Source organism: Phyllosticta capitalensis, assembly GCF_038381095.1.
Source record: "Phyllosticta capitalensis strain CBS 128856 chromosome Unknown BKA78scaffold_4, whole genome shotgun sequence".
NCBI classification, from domain to species: Eukaryota; Fungi; Ascomycota; class Dothideomycetes; order Botryosphaeriales; family Phyllostictaceae; genus Phyllosticta; species Phyllosticta capitalensis.
Genome location: NW_027117442.1, coordinates 3,003,754 through 3,024,192, shown reverse-complemented (window position 1 = coordinate 3,024,192; position 20,439 = coordinate 3,003,754). Strand labels below are relative to the sequence as shown.

Below are 20,439 nucleotides of genomic sequence, written 5' to 3'. Positions count from 1 at the left end.
GTCTTTCATTTCATGGTGCCATCAGCTTGTCAAAGGCAAGTTGACTTGGGCATTGAGTGACAGCGAGGATCAGCGGACTGCAGTGAAGAAGTGACTGACCTCGCGTCGTAGTCACATGGTTTAGTAAGTTGCCCGACCCCTAAGTTCCGATTCCCAACCAAGTTTGCACACGGCTTTGTGTCTGTCTCCTGAAAGTGCTGCTCCCTAGTAGAAGCCATTCCAAAGCACTGCTAAGCCGGTTCATTCACCATCAACATCAACGAAGGGACCGCGCGCTCTGTTTGTTTTGAATTCCTCACCGACCAGATGGGCAGTTGGATTTTTCTCAGTCCCCTCTGTTCCTGTCGCCTCTAGCGCAAAGTCTGTGCAAGTGAAATCAAATCTCCTTTTGCATCGCAATCCGGCCCAATGCGGCTCGATCCGGAAAGCCGCCATACTAAGCCATCAAACCAAAGACGCTGGGTGATGGGCAAGAGCGTTTGGGACACCCTGACTGAGCCTGGAGTAGAGGGGTTGCTTTTGAGCGTGGTTGGTTGTCTGCCGCCGCCTGTTGACTCGAGTCTTAAGAGGTCGAAGCTTCGGTTCGAGGCCGCAGTGCGAGCGTGAGAGCAGTAAACGCAAAATCAGGCAGGCAGGCATTTTATAACACCTCGCACAACGAAGCGTCGGCCAAGAGTTGCAAGTACCGCGGGAGCATCGCGGCAGGTTGGTCTCCTGGTCTATGTTTGGGTAGTGGGTACTCACGCGCAGTCTTTGCATGTAGACCTCGTACTTTTTGGCTTGGCTTCATGGTAGTGTCTACTGCGCGGCTACCAATCAAGTTACATTTCTAATTCATGCTTCATTAGTAGATGATGCTTCTAGTGCTCCCTGAGCGCAAAGTTCAAGGGGCATGCCTTGACAGCTCCCCAGCATCGCGCATGCAGACCCACTACTCCTACTCCTACTCCTGAGACGACGTCGTCGTTGCAACAGCCCCAGAAACCCTAACGACAACCTTGCCCCTACACCTGCCGCTATCCAACCTCGCATACGCCGCCTTCACATCCTCAAACCCAAAAACGCTATCCACAACGACCCTCTCATCGTTCGCCTCCCCCACCACCTTGACCGCGTCCTCCAGCCAATCCCTGCGCGTCTCCAAATTCACGCACGCATACTTCTCACTCCGCGCGCCTGGCCACCCAGCCGGGATCCACTCCGACGCCAGCGCGCGCAGCGCCATTCGCGGGTTCCAGAGGTAGGTCGCGGCGCCGCCCATGGCGCTGCGGCTGGTTTTGTCGCCGACGATGGTGATGTAGCGGCGGACGCCGGGGAGGCCGAGGAGCGCGGTGCCGCCGACGCAGTCGACGATGGCGGCCGGGGCGTGGGCGTCGACGGCGGTGCGGAGACTGTCTGGAGAGGGGTGGGCGGTGTAGTCGAGCGTCTCGGCGGCCCCCATGGTGCGCACGAGGGCGTCGTTGCGCGCGCTGCAGGTGGCGATGACGCGCCAACCAAGTGAGGAGGCGAGGAGCGTTGTGTAGAGGCCGGTGGCGGAGGAGCCGCCGAGGACGACGAGGGTGTTGTTGGTGTTGTCGACGAAGGGCACGCAGCGCTCGACACAAGTGCGCGCCGTAAGGGCGACGAGCGGCAGGCTGGCGGCCTTCTCGTCGGTCCAGCCGGGGGGCACGCGCGCCACGACATCGGTGTTTGTGTCGAGGAGGAGGGCTTCGCTGAGGGTGCCGCGCTCGCTGGCGGGCGTGAAGGCGAGGCCAAAGACGCGGTCGCCGACGTTGAATCCAGAGCCCTCATGAGCGGCGATGACTTCGCCAGCAAAGTCAGCACCGACGCCTTTGCGGCGGTCTGCGAGGGCGCGGAGGGGCGGGAGGTAGTTGAAAAGCAGGGAGAAAGGGAAGGGGAGGACCGAGGGCGTGAAGAGGGGGAGGTTCATGAGCTGGATGTCGACAGGATTGAGAGCGGCGGCCGTGGTGCGGATGAGGAGGTGAGAGCCCTTGTTGTTGGAGGGAGGAGGGGGGAGGGAGGGTGCCGGGATGGAGATGAGCTCGAGGGAGGCCGGGTAGCCGCCCGTCGTGTAGGTCCAGGCGCGGATTTGGGGCGTGGAGGATGCCATGGTGGTGTTTTTGGGTGACTATGTATGTCGTTTGACAGGAACTGGAGAGCAAGGTAGCGGTAGTCTAAGAGCATGTTAGCAAGTATCTCTGTAGCGGTTATAAGGGGTCAATTGACGATTTACTTGATTTCCTCACTCACCCGAGTCTCAATGGCACACCAACGCCAATTGCCAGAGGAGAAAAGGCGCGGCAAGATGAAGGAGATGTCGGTGTTAGGAATTTGGATTTGAAATGCAGTCGAGCGCGTACCGCGTTTCCGCTCTGCGACGTCATAGCGGAGCGGAAATGGCGGAAATCCGTACCGCCGCGACCCAAAACGGCAATCCATCGCGCCGCTGTGCCATGGAAACGTCACACGAGCAATCGCCATCACTCGGATGGCTTAACTACAAGACGCGCATTGAACGATTTACTTTCCACCCCGGCGCTATAGAGGAGCCTAGGATTCTTCAAGGAGAGGGGCGGGCTAGGGGTCATATATCCAGCAGCCTTCTACATAGGTAGCCATTCAGGTAGGATATGCATATATTACACAATTCGCTACTTGTACATACAGAGAGACCTGGGTAACCAATCCTATGCATGCATGCTAAAGTACTTGAAAACGGACAAACACTTGGAAAGACCCTCGGATGCAACACGATCAATGCTGATTCCTTTCAGCCGCCATCCCCTCTCTCGACTCTAGCCCACCGAGAGCAGAGTCGTCAAAACCATCCATCTTGACCCGGCACCTCACTCCATCCCATCTATGCAGCACGAAACAGGAATAGACTCCAAACCACCCTTTCTATATGCACCGCACCAGTCCAAGCAACCACCGAATGAAGAAGCGAAGAAGATGAAAGAGAAGAAATGAAATGGGACTGATGTAATGGTGCAGAGTAATTGCCAATAAGACGGATCGGATAGCGTGAGGAGAGACAGCGGCAGGTAAGGACACGGCAAGTTCCAAGAGAACCTCGCGCGGCAAGTCATTTTCCAGGCATCAACGCCTCTTCGACGCCTCCTGGATGCTCGTCATAGCCAGCGTTGTCGGGGTCTGCGTACCAGTGGGCGCGGGCGTCGTGGCGCGCGAAGGCGCCTGGCTGCGGTTGTGGCTCATGTGGGCCTGGACAAGGTGGCCGGCGGCGAGGGCGCTGCACAGCGACAGTTCGCCGGCCAGGACGGCTGCAGCAACGATGCGCGCGAGCTGTCGGGCATTGTCGCCCGGGTTGGTGGGGTGCGCGCCGCGGACGCCTAGCAGGTCGAGCATGGCGCTCTGCGGCTCGAGGATGGTGCCGCCGCCGATGGTGCCGACTTCGATGCAAGGCATCGAGACGGAGATTTGGAGGGCGCCGTTCAAGCTATCAAGGTTAGGATGAGGGAAGTTTGACTTGGGAGGAGGGCTTACTTCTTCATCACGACGATGCAGTTGCTGCTCTCAACGTTTTGGGCAGGGTCCTGACCAGTGGCCAGGAAAATGGCCGTGACAATGTTGGCCGCGTGGGCGTTGAAACCACCAATGCTGCCAGCCATGGCCGAACCAATCAGGTTTTTGCTGATGTTGAGTTCAACAAGTGCATCGACGTTGCTCTTGAGGACGCTCCTCACAACCTCGCCGGGGATGATGGCTTCGGCCACCACGCTCTTGCCGCGTCCGTCAATCCAGTTGATGGCCGCAGGCTTCTTGTCCGTGCAGTAGTTGCCCGAGACGGAAATGACGGCCATGTCCTCGAAGCCATTGTCGTTGCGCATGACCTTCAAGGCGTGTTCAACACCCTTGGAAATCATGTTCATGCCCATGGCGTCGCCAGTCGTAGTCTTGAAGCGAATGTACAGATATGTGCCAGCCAATGCCGTCTTGATGGTTTGGAGACGGGCGAAACGGCTGGTCGAGTTGAAAGCATTCTTCATCACTTTTTGGCCCTCCTCGGAATCGAGCCAAATCTTGGCCTGACCCGCACGCGCCAACGTCTCGAAGCCAACGCAGGGACCACGAGTCATGCCGTCGTTGGTGAGGACTGTGACTGCACCACCGCCGGCGTTGATGGCCTTGGCGCCTCGACTGGTGCTGGCAACCAAGACACCCTCGGTCGTGGCCATGGGGAGAAAGTAGTTTTGACCGTCAATCATGAGCGGACCGGCGACACCAAGCGGCAGGGGGAGGTAGCCAATGACGTTTTCGCAGCAAGCACCGTAAACCAAATCGTAGTTGTAGTGCTCGTAGGGGAGCTTTGACTTTTCAAGCAGACTCGAGGTGTGGCGGGTGGCGTGAGTGCGAGAGACGACGGCACGGCGGATCTTAACAGCGCGGACCTTGCTTTCCAGCGTCTTTTCGAGAGCGTAACCGGGGATTTTGCCGATAAGAGACAGCTCAATGACCTCTTCGTCAGTCATCTCGGCAGTCTTCTTTTGCTTGAGGAGAGCTTCCAATTGTGGCATGGGACGAGTGGGACCGGTGGGAACCTTGATTGGCGGTTGAGGGACGGTTCCGTTGGTGATGCTTCCGTTCGAAACAGGCTCCACCTTTGGTTCAGGGAGAGGCGTGGGAGGAATGTTGTCAGGACGGTCGACGAGGCTGACGCTGCTGGGCGACTTGTCCATGACTTCGTACTCGGCCGGCGGCTTGTCAGGGGGCGGGTGGGATTCCTTGATGGACCATCTTGCGGCGTTGAAGAGGTATCCGTTGAAAGCCAAGCTGAGAGCCAGCGCGACAATGATCCACTTGCTCAGCACAGGGTCTTCGAGACTCTTGAGAACTCCTTCGACAACACGGCCGCCCATGCCGTCCATGAGCTGGTCCTTGTACGCACCCGCAAACAAACCCGAGGTGGCCTTGGGGGCAGCATAGTGAATCGAGGGATACTCAAGCTCATACTTGATGGGAGACAAAATGGTCACGAGGGTGGGGGTGTTTCTTTCCTTGGCGGCGACCAAAATCGTGTCGAGCGCATTGCCAGCGACCTTGAAGGGGTCCATGGCCGCCGGGCTGACCATGCTGGAGAGACCCGAGGACGGCATGTTGGTTCCATAGCCGCTGCGGAAAGGAATGGTGGCGACATTGACAATGTTGACGACGACGAATCCAGTAACCATGAGCACCTTGAATCGGGGGATGCTCGTCTCCCTCATCTTCTTGCCAAAGCCCGGAATCTCGGAGGTTTTCGGGCTGCCGTCCTCGCCGGTGGAGCCGTTAAACTTGGGCCAGTCGTTGTTGGACGCAACGTTTTCGGCAACGGTGCGGCTGACACCGTCATCCTCCAACGCCTTGCGCAACGCCACATGACGCTTGATGCGGTTGATTTCCAGCTTGATGGTGAGAATGGCGGTGTAAAAGGTGAGGAGCAAGAGGGCGTCGAAAAAGAGAATCCAGGCGGCCAAGAAGCAAAACTGGCGCAGACCGCCCTGGACGCCGGAAAAGGCGCCAATCACAAGAATCAAAATCTCGACAAAGTAGTCGCGGACAATCTCAAAGCCCTTTTCCTTGACGGCCGTCTGGACGGCGTACTGGATGGTGAGCGGGGCGTTGTCGTTGCTGTTGGAGACGCGGCGGCGCGAGTCCAAGGACGCAGAGAGGACGGCCTTTGTGAGGACGATTGGCTTTTCGAATCCAATGGTGACGACGAGGAACGGCAGTCCTTCGGACAACAAGACCATGTTGACGGGGACTCCGAGCTTGGTGGTGACGGTCAAGCCAAAGAGGAACGCAAAGACGGACTGGAAAAGCACCGTCGCGGCGAGCCAAAAGTTTGAGCCCAAGCGCCTCATGGAGAGGAACAAGGAAACAAACGTCAGGTGCATTGACAGGTATCCCAATGCCATGATGACAATGTCGAGCGTTTCGGCATTCTGGCAGCGGTTAGCGCCGTTTCGCGAGCAGCCTTGTAGCACACACCTTGAGAAGATCCAAAAATGAAGTCCAGGCATCGTTGATGCGCTCGCGCAGACCACCCGCCTTGCCCGGGTTCCTGACAGCCTTCATAATCCACATTTTCTCTTCAACCGAGCCGTCGTCGGCCTTTTTGGCGTCGGAGGCACCCACAGGCGCGGGAATCTCCTGCATGGCGGCGAGGAACTCGGGCGTCTCATCGTAGGGAATGGAAAAGGCCAGGGTGGTGTCGTGCGAGATTTGCGAAAAGGCAGTCGAGGAGCTGGGGAGCAGCTCGGCGGACGAGTTGCGCGGCAGCGGAATGGCCTTGCTCAGAGGCGCAGTCTGGGGGGCGTTGGCGGGCGTGGACTCGGGGAAGAGGAGGGTCAAGAGGGCGACGTGGTCGGTGTCCTGCAGAAGGAGGGATTAACAGGGTCCAAAGTCAAGATCAAAGTAGGTACCTCTTCGGCGGACGTGGCATTGTGGTCGTCATCGGCCTGCCACTTCCACTCTGTCGCGGGACCGGTCCTCAACACCTTGCTACCGGCCAGGAGGGTGTTGAAGTCGGCCTTGCCGAGCGAGGTAGTGACGGAGCTGGGGCCATTGAAAAGACTACTCTCAATGACGCTCAGGTAGGTGGTGCTGGCGAGCAGCGCGGTAAAGACGATGGTGTGGATGGGGTGGGTGCACGCGCGACGACAGACGGCCTGGAGGAGGGGAGAAACCTGGCGGTCGTACCAGCTGGGGCGCGGCGACGAGTCGCTGCCGCCGTAGACGCGCGAAGGCAGCAATTTCGCACCGAGCATGGTCTGGAGAGGTGGTGAGGACGAGGTGAGGAGGAGAGGTTGGGAGGAAGAGAGCAGAGCAGGGACCTGGCAGACGGAGGACACCTCTGCCAGCTAGGAACAGTAACGGGCGGAGGAAGTTTTGTGGGCGGCACAACGACAAAAGGAGAACACGGGTCGTCGAGCGTCTTGTGGCATCTGGATCTTCTGAAAGTCTTCCACTTGTCTTCGACGACCGGCAGAAGCTAGGGGCGCACTCGGCCGGGGGCTCATAAATTTATGGCATCCTCGCACCTCCGTCGGCCCATTGGGGGCTATCATTGGTTGGGCCACCACACCGCCTATGCAGCATTCATCTACATCCATCACCATCTTTGTTGTTCTTAGCGATTGTTCCTGGTCTCGCCGTTGTTGTACGCAAGCCCTCAGCCGCCCGCCCAGCCACAGCCACCTCGGTGACTTGTAGATGTCGGCAACCGACAACTTGTCGACGCCAAGTACTACGGATAAGTAGCATCACGTTGTATCGCAGCGCAGCGCAGCGCATTGCATCTATCCGTCGTGAAACGATCGTCCAAAAGTTGCCGCAATCGACTGACGGGCATGCAAACACCCGACGACGGCGCCCGCCTGTAGGACATGTATCCGTACATGACACCAGCATGTACCACGAGATAAAAGGAAAAGACTCCGCCCTCTAGTCTAGTCTTGCTGCCTTGCTCCGCCACATGTAGACATCTAAACTGCTGGCGCCTTTTTGGACAAAGGCACGTCGCCGCCGGTAATGGCGTCGACAAAGGCCAAGTCGGGGTCATGCAGCATGACGTGAAAGTGCTCGACGGCGTGGACGCTCTTCAGCGACCTCCAGTTCTTGAACCAGATAACCTGCGCCTTGGTTCAGCAGTGCCACCAACAATTCAACAGCCAGCCTTACCCTGTCTGCGTCGACGTGCTCTCTGAACGTCTGCGTCACATAGTCGTCAATGGCCTGCCGGCCTTGCACCGTCAGGTCTCCCGTCGTCGGGTCTTCTTCCAACTCAAACTTTGTCCACACGACGAGGTGGACTATCTTTTCGTCGATGCCGTACGGCCAGTCGTTGTGCAGGATCTTGATGTCGTCTGCACCTCGTCAGCGCATCGTGGATAGGACAATGGAAAAAGCCAACCTGGATTGCTGAACGGCGGGCCTCTTGGCGTCAAATCATGCCACTTCAACCTCTCATTCTGGACAAAGTTGACAATGGAGCCGTACTTGTTGACCAGCTCCCACGTGTAATGCCGGTACCGACGCAGCTCGCTGGGCTTGCGCACCAAATCGCCGAGGCGGTTCGAGTTGACAATGTCCTTGACCTGCTGCCACGAGTACGGCGTGTACTCGGAGTTGGGGGTGCCGATGATCCGGCGGTCCTTTTCGTTGCAGTCGACGAGGAAGTCGGGGCACGCCTCGCTGCGGAGGTGGTCGGGGACGTTGACTTGCCACCATGGCAGCGCGGTCGACGGCATCGTGTCGTGGTGGAGGGGAAAATGGTCGACCTGGCCCCGGTTTAGTACCACGACGCTTGGGCGCTGGCCTGGCCCAGCTACTACATCGAGCAACGCATCCGCCCGACGTCGCCAACCTTCAGCGCGCACAAAACATGATGATGTTGGAGAAAGAGGTTGGAGTCGCTCGTTGGGCTTGTATCATTGCCCCTGACGGAGAAAAGCTGCATTCGTCGTCGTCGTCCACTCACTGACCAGCCTGCTATCATGGACCATCTCCACCCGCAATCCTGTCCTGTGCCACGACCGATATTAGACGCCGTGTGAGTATGAGAATGCCATTTCGAGAATTGTTTTCGTCTTGTTCCTGCCGTCTCCCGTCGAGTCTGCTCCATTCCACTTTTTCCGTTCCTCGTCAAGACGCATTTCACCATCAAGTCGCCCTGACGGACCGACGCGCCACTCTTTCGCTCTCGTCAATTCGACGTCGAATTCTTCTCCTGGCTACCGTACATACCGTCCCTTCCGCTTCCAACGCTGGTCCTCCCGCCGCTGCGGCCCGCATCCGCTTCAGTCCCTCGTTTCAATCCAATCCAATCCAATCCACGCGCGCGCCACGTTCATTGCCAGCCTGCCTCGAGTCCCGTCATTACATATTCTCTGTAACCGGACAAACGCTCAACGTCAATCTGCCAATCCTTCGTCCAATCCAGCCATTCAGCAATCCTTTTCTTTCCTCACTGCAACACTACATTACCCAGTCCCATCTCCACCCTCCCTCGCTCTCACCCACAAGACGACTCCAAAATCCAACGCGCGCGCATAAATTTCTCCTCCCACGCACTCCTCCTTGTCGCATCGCATCGCCAGTGCAGCAGTCTCCACCCGCGGCGCCCTCAGATAGACGAGCGATATCCCGGCGCCGATCTCGCTACCGCTTTAGGCCGACCACTCCTCACCACCTCCTGCTGCTGCTTATCAAGTGTGGTCCAGGGCGCGCGCGGAACTTTTTTTTTAATCTTTTTTGTCTTTCCTTTGGACTTTGAAAGAGCAGGAAGCCGTTGAGCAAAGCATCAGAGAAGTTGGTCGTCATTCATCGTCCAACAACGTTACATACGCATCACGTCCGCCGGCGGACTGGACTTGCAGAACAGTAGATTTTCCTACTCTTTCTTCTCTCCCATTCTGGCTGGCCCTCAATCCACGCTCTGCGCTCCCTTCGTCTCAACGTCGACGCGTTGATCGACGCGTTTTCCACTTCTTAAACCTCTTCCTCATCCTCTTAAACCTCACCCTCTCCATCCCACACCCACTTAATCACCACACGCACCCACAACTCACCACTGCTCCACCACACACCATACAACGAAATGGCCATCCGCGACCCCTACTTCTGGAAGCGCTTCAGCGCGGCGGTGCACGCGAGCGAAGCCGAAGAAGCAGCAGCAGCAGCCGCGCAGGCAGCGGCGGCGTCAGCATCCTCAACGGCAGACACGGAGAGCGGGGATGTGGAGAAGGGTGGAAATGGGGACGCAAAGAAAAGCAAGGGCGTTTTTACTGGCAGGGGAAGAAGGGCCAAGGTCGAGAGGACGTGAGTATATCTATCTACCTAAGCGGCGGCCTCTTGGCTGTTGAGCTGCCTCACCACCACCTTCTTACCTGTCTACCTTCACACTCTCATTTTCCAATTGCTTCACGGCGCAATGCTAACTCCTCCCACCGCACGCAGTCCCTCCTGGCTCGAACGCCAACAAGCCAAAAAGGCGCGCCGCACGCTCATCTGCTGGCTGTTCTGGTTTCTGTTTGCGGGTTTGATTGGGGCCGTCGTGGCTGTTTTGCTCGTTTTGAGGAGTCGCGGGTTTATTAAGTAGGGAGGTGAGGTGGGGCGAGGTTGAAGAGGTGGAGAGGAGAGATTTGGGAGGATGCTGGATGGACGGACGGTAGGCAATCATGGCGGCTGGCCTGCGTGGTTCTACTTTCTGCGTCCTCCCATCCTCCTACCTGGCATCATCTTCCATCACAACCCCGCTGCTTGGACCGACATGCATCCATTCCACGACCGCCCAACGCCTTTTCCCGCTCGACATTCAACTTCGCCATCAAACCCGCCTGCATCTCCTCCGCGCCACCGACCTTGCTTTACGACTACACCGCAACACAACACAGCACTATCAATCAACCGACCAACCACTCACCATCCAAACCCGGCATTCATTTCCAACTCTTCGACCGCGCCGGACGGACACTTCCTTGTATCATCGACCGACAGCATGCATGCACACCACCGTACCGTCACCATCCAAGCAATCGAGGAGTTGGAAGGGGAGATGATGGGAGATGGATGGGATGGCTTGGACTGACGGGATTGATTTGAGACGAGACGAGACGAGACGAGACGAGACGATGGAGCTTGCAGCGGAAAGCAGAAGAGGCAAGAGCAGCAGCAGCAGCAGCACAGCAGTCTGCACCTCCGCCGGCCTCGTCCTCTCACATCACTCGTCCCTCGTCTAGGTCTCAAACGGATGGATGCGACAAATCGATCAGACCAAACCAGACGCCCGCTTCGATTTCTCTTCTCTTCTTTTCAGTTGCTTTCCACCCCGGCTCGAGGCGTTACGGCTTGCCTTGAGTTTTTTCTTTCCCTCCTTCTCTTTTCTTTTCTACAGGTACAGGTTTCTTGACTTGGATGGCCCGAGCAACGGATAGGCCTGAGGAGGCCTGAGGAGGGCTAAGGCTGTTGTGATGGGTCCTTTTTTATTCTGCGCGTACTTGCTGGCTTGCCAAGTTGCTGGCTTGCGTACTTGATTGCTCACCACTAGAGACGAGTCGCTTCGTTGTCCATGGCCTTTTTATACTGCCTTCTATCGTACAGGTATATGCAGGCTACATAATACCCCCTTTACTTCTCTTCTCGCAATCAATTCAATCCAAAAGTCAATTGGAAATTTAACAGTCAATTCAAAAGTCGGTTCAAACCCTGCCCCTGAGTGCCTGGCTTCATGTTGTGCCTTCTCTCTACTACAGCATATACACTAGGTCGTCTTTAGTTTCCCTTCCATTCCTCCCTCTTCCTCATCTATGTATAAACATATCCAGTCAAGTCACCGAGGCTCCCGGCTCCCATCACCACCAAAATTACACGAGCGCTACATTTATATTACGTAGGCCGTCCGCCGTATAATCACTACTCTTCCTCCTAGTACTTGTGCCCAGCGAAGGAAGCAAAGGCAAACCAAACTAAACGGAACCAGTAAAAGAAACACACACATAGCCAGCCACGCGTCTATCTACAAAATCTTTCAATTTCATCATTGCTTGTATTGCATTGCACTTCACTGTGGTTGTACTTCGTCCATACTCCTATCCAGCCATGATGATGCCTTGGGTTAATTTACTACTAATTCACTGCTACGGCCACTACTGCTCCTCCTCCTTCTCCTCCTCCTCCTCCTTCCTCTGATTGTCCAAGATCCTGAAAGACTGATGGGCAGGGCAGCGTGGTGAGGGTAAAGAGAGAGAGAGAGAGAGAGTGTGTGTGTGTGTGCATGTACATCTATATTTCAGACCTAAAAAAACACCAGCACTAGCAGCAGCGCCTAATCCGCATCCCATCCCATCCCATCCTAACCCCATTGCAGACCATTCTATATGGCGAAGCTAGACGAACTAAATGGACCAAAAGAAGCAGACGCCGCCCCACCCACCCTACACCTTGGCCACCCATATCCGTAGCCGTATCTTACCTAATCCTGATCCTATGCGCCGAGGGAATGAATGTGCGCCGTGGAGTGAATGAATGAATGAATGAATGAGCGAAACCAAACCGAAAAGATAAAAGCAGAGTAGAGAAAACCCCAACCAGAGCAGACAAGGGGAGGGGGAAGAAGCGACATGCTCATTTGCGGTGCGGTGCATGCCGTGCAACAGAAAGGAACAGAACAAGGGTTTACTGGGCGTTGTAGCAAGCCAGGCTTTCTCGACGACTACTGTCTTGATCCCATGGCCACCCCACATTCGAGAAAAGTGGCAGCAGCAGAGTGGCAGCACAGCAACAGAGCAACACCATGGTGGCGGCGGCGGCGGCGGCAGCAGCAGCACGACGGGTGCGTGGGTGGGGAGGTGGGTGGGTAGACACATACAAATACAGCCATGGGCAATGTACCTGAGTACGCTGACGCTGACATGATGTGTGTAGGTCGGCAGGACAACCCCGTCTGCCCTTCCCCGACCCTCCCACCCATCGATACCAGTCTTTCTCTCTATCCCAGCAATGGAAGCCATGGCACCTTGCAAGGACGACAACGACGACAGCGCACAAGAAGTCCGTCCGCCAGTCCCACAGCGACTTTGCTGGCCAAACACAATTGTCGGATGTTGGAAGTTGGATGTCGGAAGTTGGATGTCGGAAGCAAAGCACATGACGTGACAGCCTGAAGCCTCACCCCAACGTCACGCTGCCCTGATGCGTCGGACAACTGCCGTCGCCCTTGGTATCCCACCACGAGCGGATGCAAGCCTGCGGAGTCACAAAAAACGTCAGCCAAAGTCCGCAATTCTCCAAAGCCCTGGCGAAACCTCCCCTTCATCCCCTCCCCTCCCCCATCAAATCCCCTACAACCCCCTCCCCCCGGTATCATCCTCCTCTCTCCCGGGATATCAATATTCGACTCACCCGATGAAACTTGCAAAAACACTCCAACCGGCCCATCTCATCGCCCACCGCAAACTCCTCAAAGCAAATGATGCACTCCTGCGGCTCGCCGCGCTCATCAACACAGTCCTTCTCACTCGCGCGGTAGCGCAGCATGCCGTGGGTAGCTCTGCGGCGGCCGCGCGCCGACGACTCCGCCAGTGCCCCTCCTCCTCCTACGGGCGGCGTGCCCGCGGGCGAGGGATGTGCCGAGGTGGTTGAGCCGGGGGTGGCGGTGCCGGTGGGGTTGGGCGTGCTGGTGCTCGGCCGGCCGGCAAAGTTGGCCGCGATGCAGTCTTTGACGTGGGCTTCGCGCTGCGCGGTGCTGCCGTCGGGGCCCTTGGGCGGGAGCTCGTCGTGGCAGATGGGGCATTCGTCTTCCTCGGGGACGACGCGGCGGGGGGCGGGGGGCGGCGGCGGCACTGGAGGGAGCGGCGACGACGAAGACGTAGGACCGGGAAAGCGGTAGCGTGCGGTGTTTGATGACGAGGTTCCGGCGGTAGAACGGCCGCCGCGCAGGTGCTGGAAAAACGGCAACGAGGATGGGTTGTGTGGGTACGAGTAGGGCGAGCGGCCGGCTTCGTAGCTGCTGCTGCCGCTGGGCTGGCCGAAGCCCACGCCGCGTCGGCGAGAGGAGCTGTCGTCGCTGCGAGCATGGCGCGAACTGACGTCGCTCAAGGAAGGGCGGTGGCCTGACATGGCGGTGCCTAGTCTCGAAAAGCCCTGGCTGTCAAAAGTAAAGTTTCTGGAGCGACCGCCGGGCGAGAGTGGCGTGTACTGTAGCGGGGCAGAGGAATCGTTGAAGCCGGCGGAGAAGAAGTCGGGGAAGCGTGATTGTATGTCTTGGGGTGGAGGGTTAAAGTTTGGGTCGGGAACGCACTGCAAGCTGTTAGATGCATCGACAACGGTTGGAAGAGGGTGATTACAGGATTGCAAACGCGCACCTCCTCGCCTCCTCCGAGGGCGGGATTGTAGGCTTGCGAAGCTGAAGGCTGATCAGTGCCACTGTCTGCCGTGAGGTCGATGAAGTTCCCACCCTGCTGCGCCATTTTGATTTCCTCGGGCGCCCTCACAATGTACTGGCGAGGTATCGTGATGCGATGGGGCGAGCAGCCGGCGCAAACGACGCGGCCGCATTTTCTGTATTGACCAATGGTGAGCGGTGCTGCTGAGAAACATTGCACAGGGCGGGCCGTTGCAGGAGGCGCAGGAGATTTTGTTTGAAGCAATCTATAACTACAAAAAGCACGTACCTGCAGTGATGCTTTCGATACCAAAAGGTAAACTGCGCATCGCACACCGGGCAATTGGAGACGTCCGAGTCCGGCTGCCACGTAGGAATCATGATATCACTCTCCCTCCGGCCGCGATCGTCTTGCGACTGCGACGTCCTGGACGGTGGAGCAGGTCGTTCCGGACTGCTCGCTGTGAGATCTATCGCGTGGGATGACGACGACCCCGGCACAGGCGGCTCTGCCACTCCTTGGCTCGACGACGACCGATATCCGCCCCGTCTACCTGACGGTTCCGCCACGTTCAAGCGCCTCTTTCTGTCCGCCAGCCTGGTTGCGTCGGCCTCGGCATTTGGAGTTGCTGACGGCTCCCCGTCATTCCCGCGCAAAAAGTCCATCCATGTCTCGCCGCCGCGAGACGCGTCCGACGGCGCGCTGCGGTAGGTTGAAGTCGACGTCTCGCGGGGTCGACCAGTGTCCGAGGGGCCAGGGATTACGGGAACGTCGCTTGGAGAGCTGAGACGAGCGGGGTCAACTGCTGTTTGGGGAGCTGAATCTGTACAAGGCGAGGTATCCATAAACTCGGTCGAGCGCGGAGGCTGCGGAGCCAGAGGAGCGGTGCGGGTGTGCGTGTAATGAGCGAGGCGGAGAGGTGGACTGGCGATAAGATGTTGAAATTATCCAGCAGCGAATGCCGTGGTCATTACAGTATACGCGGAGGTGAGATTCGGTGGTCAGGGCGAGCGGATGCCGGAGCGTTCAGGTGGCAATGGAGTTCAGGAGCGGAGAGCGAGTCGATATGATGAGGAGCAGAGAGTAGCGTGTCGATGATGAGTTGGGTTTGTGGTGTCGCGGATTGCCAGGCAAGGGAATAAGTCTAGTGGTGAATTGAAGAGGTGAGAGCCGTGGAGGTGCAGTGCAGCAATGACGACGGTGCCGCCCTTGGCCGCAGCCGTAAGCGCGCCTTATCGCCGTGCAGCACAGTCCAAACCTCAGGCACCACCCCTGCAGCACTAGTACTTGGCATCCATGAATATTTTGGTCTTGATTCCCTTTCCATTTCCTTTTCCTATTACAAAACTACCCATTGCATCCTTTTCCGATTTGTACCCCTGAGTGAACAAGAGATTCCCCAAAAGTCTACTTTCTTGAATGAAATTACAGAGAAGGAAAAATCTCCCCCATCGTCCTCACCGTCGAGTGGTCGAGTCTTGGACAAACTCTGCCTGGCTCTCGAGGTGCGTCCCGGCATTGTACATCCCTGGTTGAATGCTATCAGACGCCTTGTGCTGGTGTACGTAGCCTGTACTTAGCGGCCGTTCGCCTTCGCCGCTCAACGCTCCCTGGCGCGCTGTTGACCCGCCCTCGCTTGCTTCGCTGTACGCCTCCCTGCCGCCGATGCTCGAAGCTGCCGACCGCTCAGGCGATGGCGAGGGTTCCGATGACCCAAAAGGCAAGCTGGGCACACGCTCTGCTGTTGATGGGCGGAGGTAGTCGGTTACTTGACCTTGAGCAATTTCCGACAACTGATTCTCGCCGTACGAGGATTGACGCTTGGAGCTCTTTCGCGGAATCTCTGGCGCTGTATGTACCGACATGTTTGAGCTGGCCTTTGATGTCATTCGAGTAGGCAGCTCGATCCCTCCAGCCGTCTCGATGGGTCCAAGTGTCGGCGCAAAGGCTGACGCGCGTGGATCGTCCAAGTCGAAAGGATCGCTCTCGTTTCCAATCAGATTTTCACGCTCAGCGCTGTCGCGCCCTCTTGCCCCCGAACGGCTGGAATTGATGCTCGAGGAGCTGCTTGACGATGTTGAGCCGCGGTTCGCGCCGGCCGTCGTGTCGGGATTGTCGCGATAAGGCTCATGTCCAGTCTCATCGTCTTCCTCCAGTGCCATCATGTGAGGGGCGCGCGTGCTCCGCACCACTTCAAAGCCCTTGCCCTTGTCCTTTCTCTTGCCTCCAAACAGTCCCTTGAACCAACTTCCTGCCGAAGCCACAGGTCCCATGGGATCCGCCGGACCAGTCTTGAGCTTTCGAGTCGGGACGCCTTCTGCGAGCGGCGGTCCGCGCGTCACCCCGTAGTAAAAGTCCGATTCTCTTACTGCGTAGTCGGTTCTTGGCCTCCGCGTCTCATTGATGTTTGGATCCGAGTCGTCTCTGAGATTGCGAAGATATGCAGGTGTGAGGCTGCCGCCAGTCTGTGCGAGCGACGGCCCCTCTCCAACATCGACGCTCTCTCCATTCTCTTGCAACCTATTCGACCAGTCTCCGCTTCCCCACGAAGCACGGCTGCGAGCTCCAGGAGTGTAGGCAGCCGGATTTTGCTCCTTTCGCGGCCTGGGAGGGCGGTAATAAGGATCGGACGAGCCCAGAACCATTGGAGCGCCGGCCAAGGTTACGCGTCGAGATCCAGTTGCAGTCGAAGCGCTTCCACTGGGTAGGAACGAGTGCGGAGTGGCCATGCCACCAGACGCTCCGAGTTCTGGGCTGGCCTTTCCAAGGCTGACTTCTCCTCCTTGACTGAATCGATCAAAGACGCCGCTGATCCGTCCATCGACGCCAGCGCGGCTGAGCAGCACCGTTGAGCTTGCCGACAAGCTTCGTGACCGACTTGCCCGACTGCCGACAATCACAGACTTGCCCTCCTCTCCAGCCAGCATGGCCGCATTGCTATTGAGGCTGCTGCGCTGCTTTCGGTGACGTCTAGACAGTTGCCGCTTTCCAAACACTTTGGTGAGCCCTCCTCTTGCATCTCCAGCTCCGGCCAATCTTGCTCCTACTTCAATAATCGTCTGGACCGCGTTCAGCAAGAACCCAAAGATCAAAACAATGGCGTGCAAAAGCAAAATAACGTAGCCCAGCCATCCTTTTGAAGATTCCGAAACTCCCAGATTAGGAACAAAGGCGACCATCAAAAGCGTCGTTACCAGGCGGATAATCGAGAAGAAGGTGTGGTATGCGTTCATGGACGTGGGTGCTTGAAATGGCCGGAACGCGTGCAGCGTCAGAATGTAAATGACTTCGCAAATGGCCAAAATAATGAGCTGCGCAATGCCAGAGGGCTGAATCGCACCAATGGCAACTCCGCGGACGAAAGATAGCAAGACGGGTATAAACGCAAACGGAGCCGCGTCGTCGGAGTAGGTATTGTAGAGCGGGCCGTACATGAGCACCGTGGGGAGGTCGTCAAATAGGTAGGCGCGGGGTTTGGTCGTGAAGATGAGGCGGAAAATCCAGGCGGCAAAGCCAATGACGGCGAATAAAAGGACGACGGCCATGGCAACAACAGACGCCGAAGACGTGGTCGCAACAACCAGCTGGAAAAAGGACAAGGCCACAATCGGAAGCAAAAAGTAGTTGAAGGTCATGCGCACAATGATTCCGGTCGAAAAGGGCGCATTTTTACTCCGCAGATCCTCCTCTTGGGTGTTGGTCAGAAAACGCTTCAACCATCGCAGCAAAAACCATCCCTGGCAGAGAAGCACAGCTGCAGCCGTGAGGCCAAGATACCACACTGCCATGGTGGCCCAAATGTCGCGGTCCATGCGCATACCGACAATCTCCCCAAGTCGCGAGAGTCCATAGGTTCCATTCACGACGTACAGTCCATCCACAAGGCTGCGGTAGCTCCCGGTGCCATCGCTGACAAAGCTCTCGTTGAAGAGCAGACTGGACCAGCTTGCCTGGCTCACAACGGGCTGGTAGAAGCCTGGGTATGCCAGATTCAGGCTGCCGGCAAGTACGATGAATTGGATGTATGCCAAGCAGTCGCCGAAGCCGGGAGTCACCAGCCTCAGCAAATCTTCGTCTCTTCCATAGTTGCTCGTCCAGCGAAACGGGTCCGACGATCCCCAAGGACTGTACATGGCAGCAAAGACGGTTGCGGCGGCGACGAAGATGAGGATGGCTGCCGGGATGAAGCAAAGAGCGTTTGCAATGGTGCTCCCCAAATCAGGCGTGATGTTGGCCGAAACGCAGGCCAGGTCTGGCGCGCCGGCATCTCCAGATTGGACCCTGATTGTGGTCGCCAAGGTCGAAAACGCGTAAGTGCTATAAAAATTATGGGCGACGGTGAAAGCCGAGAGGTCGTAGGGATTGCTCCGATTCTTGTAAAAAGACGGTCCTATAGGACATGATGTATTGACAGTGGCCTCGCAAAACCGTGAAGCGTCATCAAAGGGAGTATACGACAAAACCTGCGACTTGGCGAACAACGTGGTAAGCTTGTTGTTGGACTCGCTCAGATCCACAATCTTGCCAAACGTGTCATTGGGATTGTTCCAGTACGAGGTATTGTCCACCGACGGAAGCGTACCCTCAGTCGCCTGGCCCGAAACGTTGCCGTAGATGGTTATGTTAAGGTTGTGGTCTGAAGAGGTGGTGTTGAAGCGCGCGCTGAAGAAGTAAGGGGTAAATTGCAGTTGCTTTGGATTTGAATTGACAATGGCGGGATCTAGACAGTTGTCGAAGACGATGAAGGCGGCATTGACAGAGGAAAGGAGGAGGAGGAGCGTTAGCATAAAAGTGCCGTAGCCTAGAGGTGGACGACGCATCTTCCGGCGGGCGCGAGGACGGGGCGAGGGTGGTTGCCGCGAGGGCAGAGCCGGCACGGAGGTGCTTGGCATTGGAGGGCGAGGAGCGACCGAGGTCGAGACTAGAAAGTCTTCATTGCTTTGCGACGAGGCATGGGGAGTGGTGGGAGGAGTGGGTAGGACGCGTTCCATCCAAGAGTTTGTCGCTCCGGTCGTCCTCGTCAGGGCCACCAGCTTTGGACGTCAGCGGCCTGTACGCCCTGGCGGGGTGCGCCGATCAGTCGAACCTCCGTAGACCCTCACAGCGAAGATGCCTGCTGGGCCAAACGCCGATTGCGAAGACGGTTGACGGTTGACGGCAACGTTGTAACTCGTAGGAGTAGTCCCGCGCCTAGGAGTACGACTATCTTCAGGGGCCGTGTCAGGGCGCGCGCGTACGGTAGGGGTTTCGAGGGCGGTGCTTGGAATCCGGCGGGACCGAATTGTGGTAGCTTGTAGCACCCGCGCAGAGCGACAGACGGGCGACTCGGGATGTATCGTAGACAGACAGGAGGACCACGGCGGGTAGCGAGAGACGTAGGGAGAGTTGTAGATGTAAAGTCGCTCGAGGAGAGAGAGAGAGGTCGGATGTGGGCAGTCGAGTAGAGTTGGTTGTTAGGAGCGAAAGCTGAGAGACATGACGGCTGGTGGTGGCATCATGTCGCTGATCCCTGTCTAGCGTCCAAGGGCAGTGCACACGCTGCTATTTTCATCCCCACGACATGACCCTCGACCACGACTACACATGCACCGCGATAACGTCCATGATGTAGCTCGGGTCCACCGCGAAGAATGTGACGTTATTTTACAATTTATTGGCCTGCTTCCTTCCGGTTCTTGAGTCCAAGTCGTTCGGTGCTTGGCCAGAGCTTTGGAACACTGAGTTGGCGCCATGAGGAAGCTCGCGAGGTCAATTATTCCGGCCGCAGAGTGAGCGGTGCGAGCTGCTATTTCGGTATCTACAGAGTAGGGAGAAGTCATGCTTGGGAGTAAACGAGAATGACGCGACCATGGTTAGAAGAGCGTGTGGAACAAAACAGGGCGTGTCAGACTTCTCCATCTCTTGTTGGTGGTGGATTAGGGTCGAGAGAAAATAGAAGGAGCGGAAAAAACATTAACGCCAAGATTTGATATCCCAAATTCGGGCCATCTAGAGAGCATTCGAATGCGAATCACCAAATACCCAAGTCTGAAAATACACCTACAGGGAGTACCTGTGCTCGAGCAGCCCGTTCCGCTCTTGACATTCCATCTTCTGCGGAGGGTCCTGTGGCGCAGGGTCTAGTGGCTCGGTGATTTCAGCCACTCCAAGACGACTCAACAGGGCAGGCCACAGGCGCATTTGTCGTCGGTGACGGACTACCACAACACCGACTGACCGACCGACGCCTCATCACTTCCGCAGTCATGTCGTCAGCTCAAGGTCAAAATCCCCCTCCAGTCGTCGACCCGGCCTTATACTCTCAACAAGAACGCCCAGAGCAAGACATTGCTTCGCGTCTACACGATCAATTCTTTGCCCGGACCAACCCCAGCTATTATCCAGCCTATCATCCCCAGGACACTGCGCATCCGACCGCAGACACCGAGGCCGCCTTACAAGCTATCGCGACAGCTGCCCAGGGCCACGACAGAAGAGCCTCCACAGCGAGCTCTGCTTCCGCCGGCGGTGCTATTAAGCCTGATGGCCACAGGTACGCGCACGATACCTCCCTGTA

At 57.1% G+C, this 20,439-nt stretch overlaps 6 protein-coding genes across 6 annotated transcripts; 1 reads left to right on the top strand and 5 right to left on the bottom strand.

Moving 5' to 3' along the window:
• Positions 1–943: 943 nt before the first annotated feature.
• On the bottom strand, positions 944–2,267 carry BKA78DRAFT_281897 (uncharacterized protein; the record flags this gene model as incomplete). Its single annotated transcript, XM_066885641.1, has 2 exons — positions 2,234–2,267; positions 944–2,174 (listed from the first exon to the last, which is right to left on the bottom strand). Exon 2 carries the CDS (start codon positions 2,108–2,110, stop codon positions 944–946), a length of 1,167 nt encoding a protein of 388 aa, XP_066746029.1. The 5' UTR covers positions 2,111–2,174; positions 2,234–2,267.
• An 832-nt stretch (positions 2,268–3,099) lies between these two features.
• On the bottom strand, positions 3,100–6,767 carry BKA78DRAFT_250138 (3-hydroxy-3-methylglutaryl-coenzyme A reductase; the record flags this gene model as incomplete). The annotated part of the gene is made up of 4 exons (XM_066884539.1): positions 3,100–3,457; positions 3,505–5,942; positions 5,989–6,372; positions 6,423–6,767. 4 exons carry the CDS (start codon positions 6,765–6,767, stop codon positions 3,100–3,102), a joined length of 3,525 nt encoding a protein of 1,174 aa, XP_066746028.1.
• A 717-nt stretch (positions 6,768–7,484) lies between these two features.
• BKA78DRAFT_331270 (uncharacterized protein) lies at positions 7,485–8,249 on the bottom strand (the record flags this gene model as incomplete). Its single annotated transcript, XM_066889860.1, has 3 exons — positions 7,485–7,631; positions 7,681–7,865; positions 7,913–8,249. The coding sequence occupies 3 exons, from the start codon at positions 8,247–8,249 to the stop codon at positions 7,485–7,487; spliced, it is 669 nt and encodes a 222-aa protein (XP_066746027.1).
• Positions 8,250–9,598: 1,349 nt separating this feature from the next.
• On the top strand, positions 9,599–10,099 carry BKA78DRAFT_352410 (uncharacterized protein; the record flags this gene model as incomplete). Its single annotated transcript, XM_066891347.1, has 2 exons — positions 9,599–9,819; positions 9,958–10,099. The coding sequence occupies 2 exons, from the start codon at positions 9,599–9,601 to the stop codon at positions 10,097–10,099; spliced, it is 363 nt and encodes a 120-aa protein (XP_066746026.1).
• A 1,442-nt stretch (positions 10,100–11,541) lies between these two features.
• On the bottom strand, positions 11,542–12,814 carry BKA78DRAFT_127723 (uncharacterized protein). The gene has a single exon (XM_066882542.1). It carries the CDS (start codon positions 12,645–12,647, stop codon positions 11,934–11,936), a length of 714 nt encoding a protein of 237 aa, XP_066746025.1. The 5' UTR covers positions 12,648–12,814; the 3' UTR covers positions 11,542–11,933.
• BKA78DRAFT_352409 (uncharacterized protein) lies at positions 12,667–18,775 on the bottom strand (the record flags this gene model as incomplete). The annotated part of the gene is made up of 5 exons (XM_066891346.1): positions 12,667–12,744; positions 12,901–13,797; positions 13,845–14,058; positions 14,172–14,666; positions 15,345–18,775. The coding sequence occupies 5 exons, from the start codon at positions 18,773–18,775 to the stop codon at positions 12,667–12,669; spliced, it is 5,115 nt and encodes a 1,704-aa protein (XP_066746024.1).
• Positions 18,776–20,439: the final 1,664 nt, after the last annotated feature.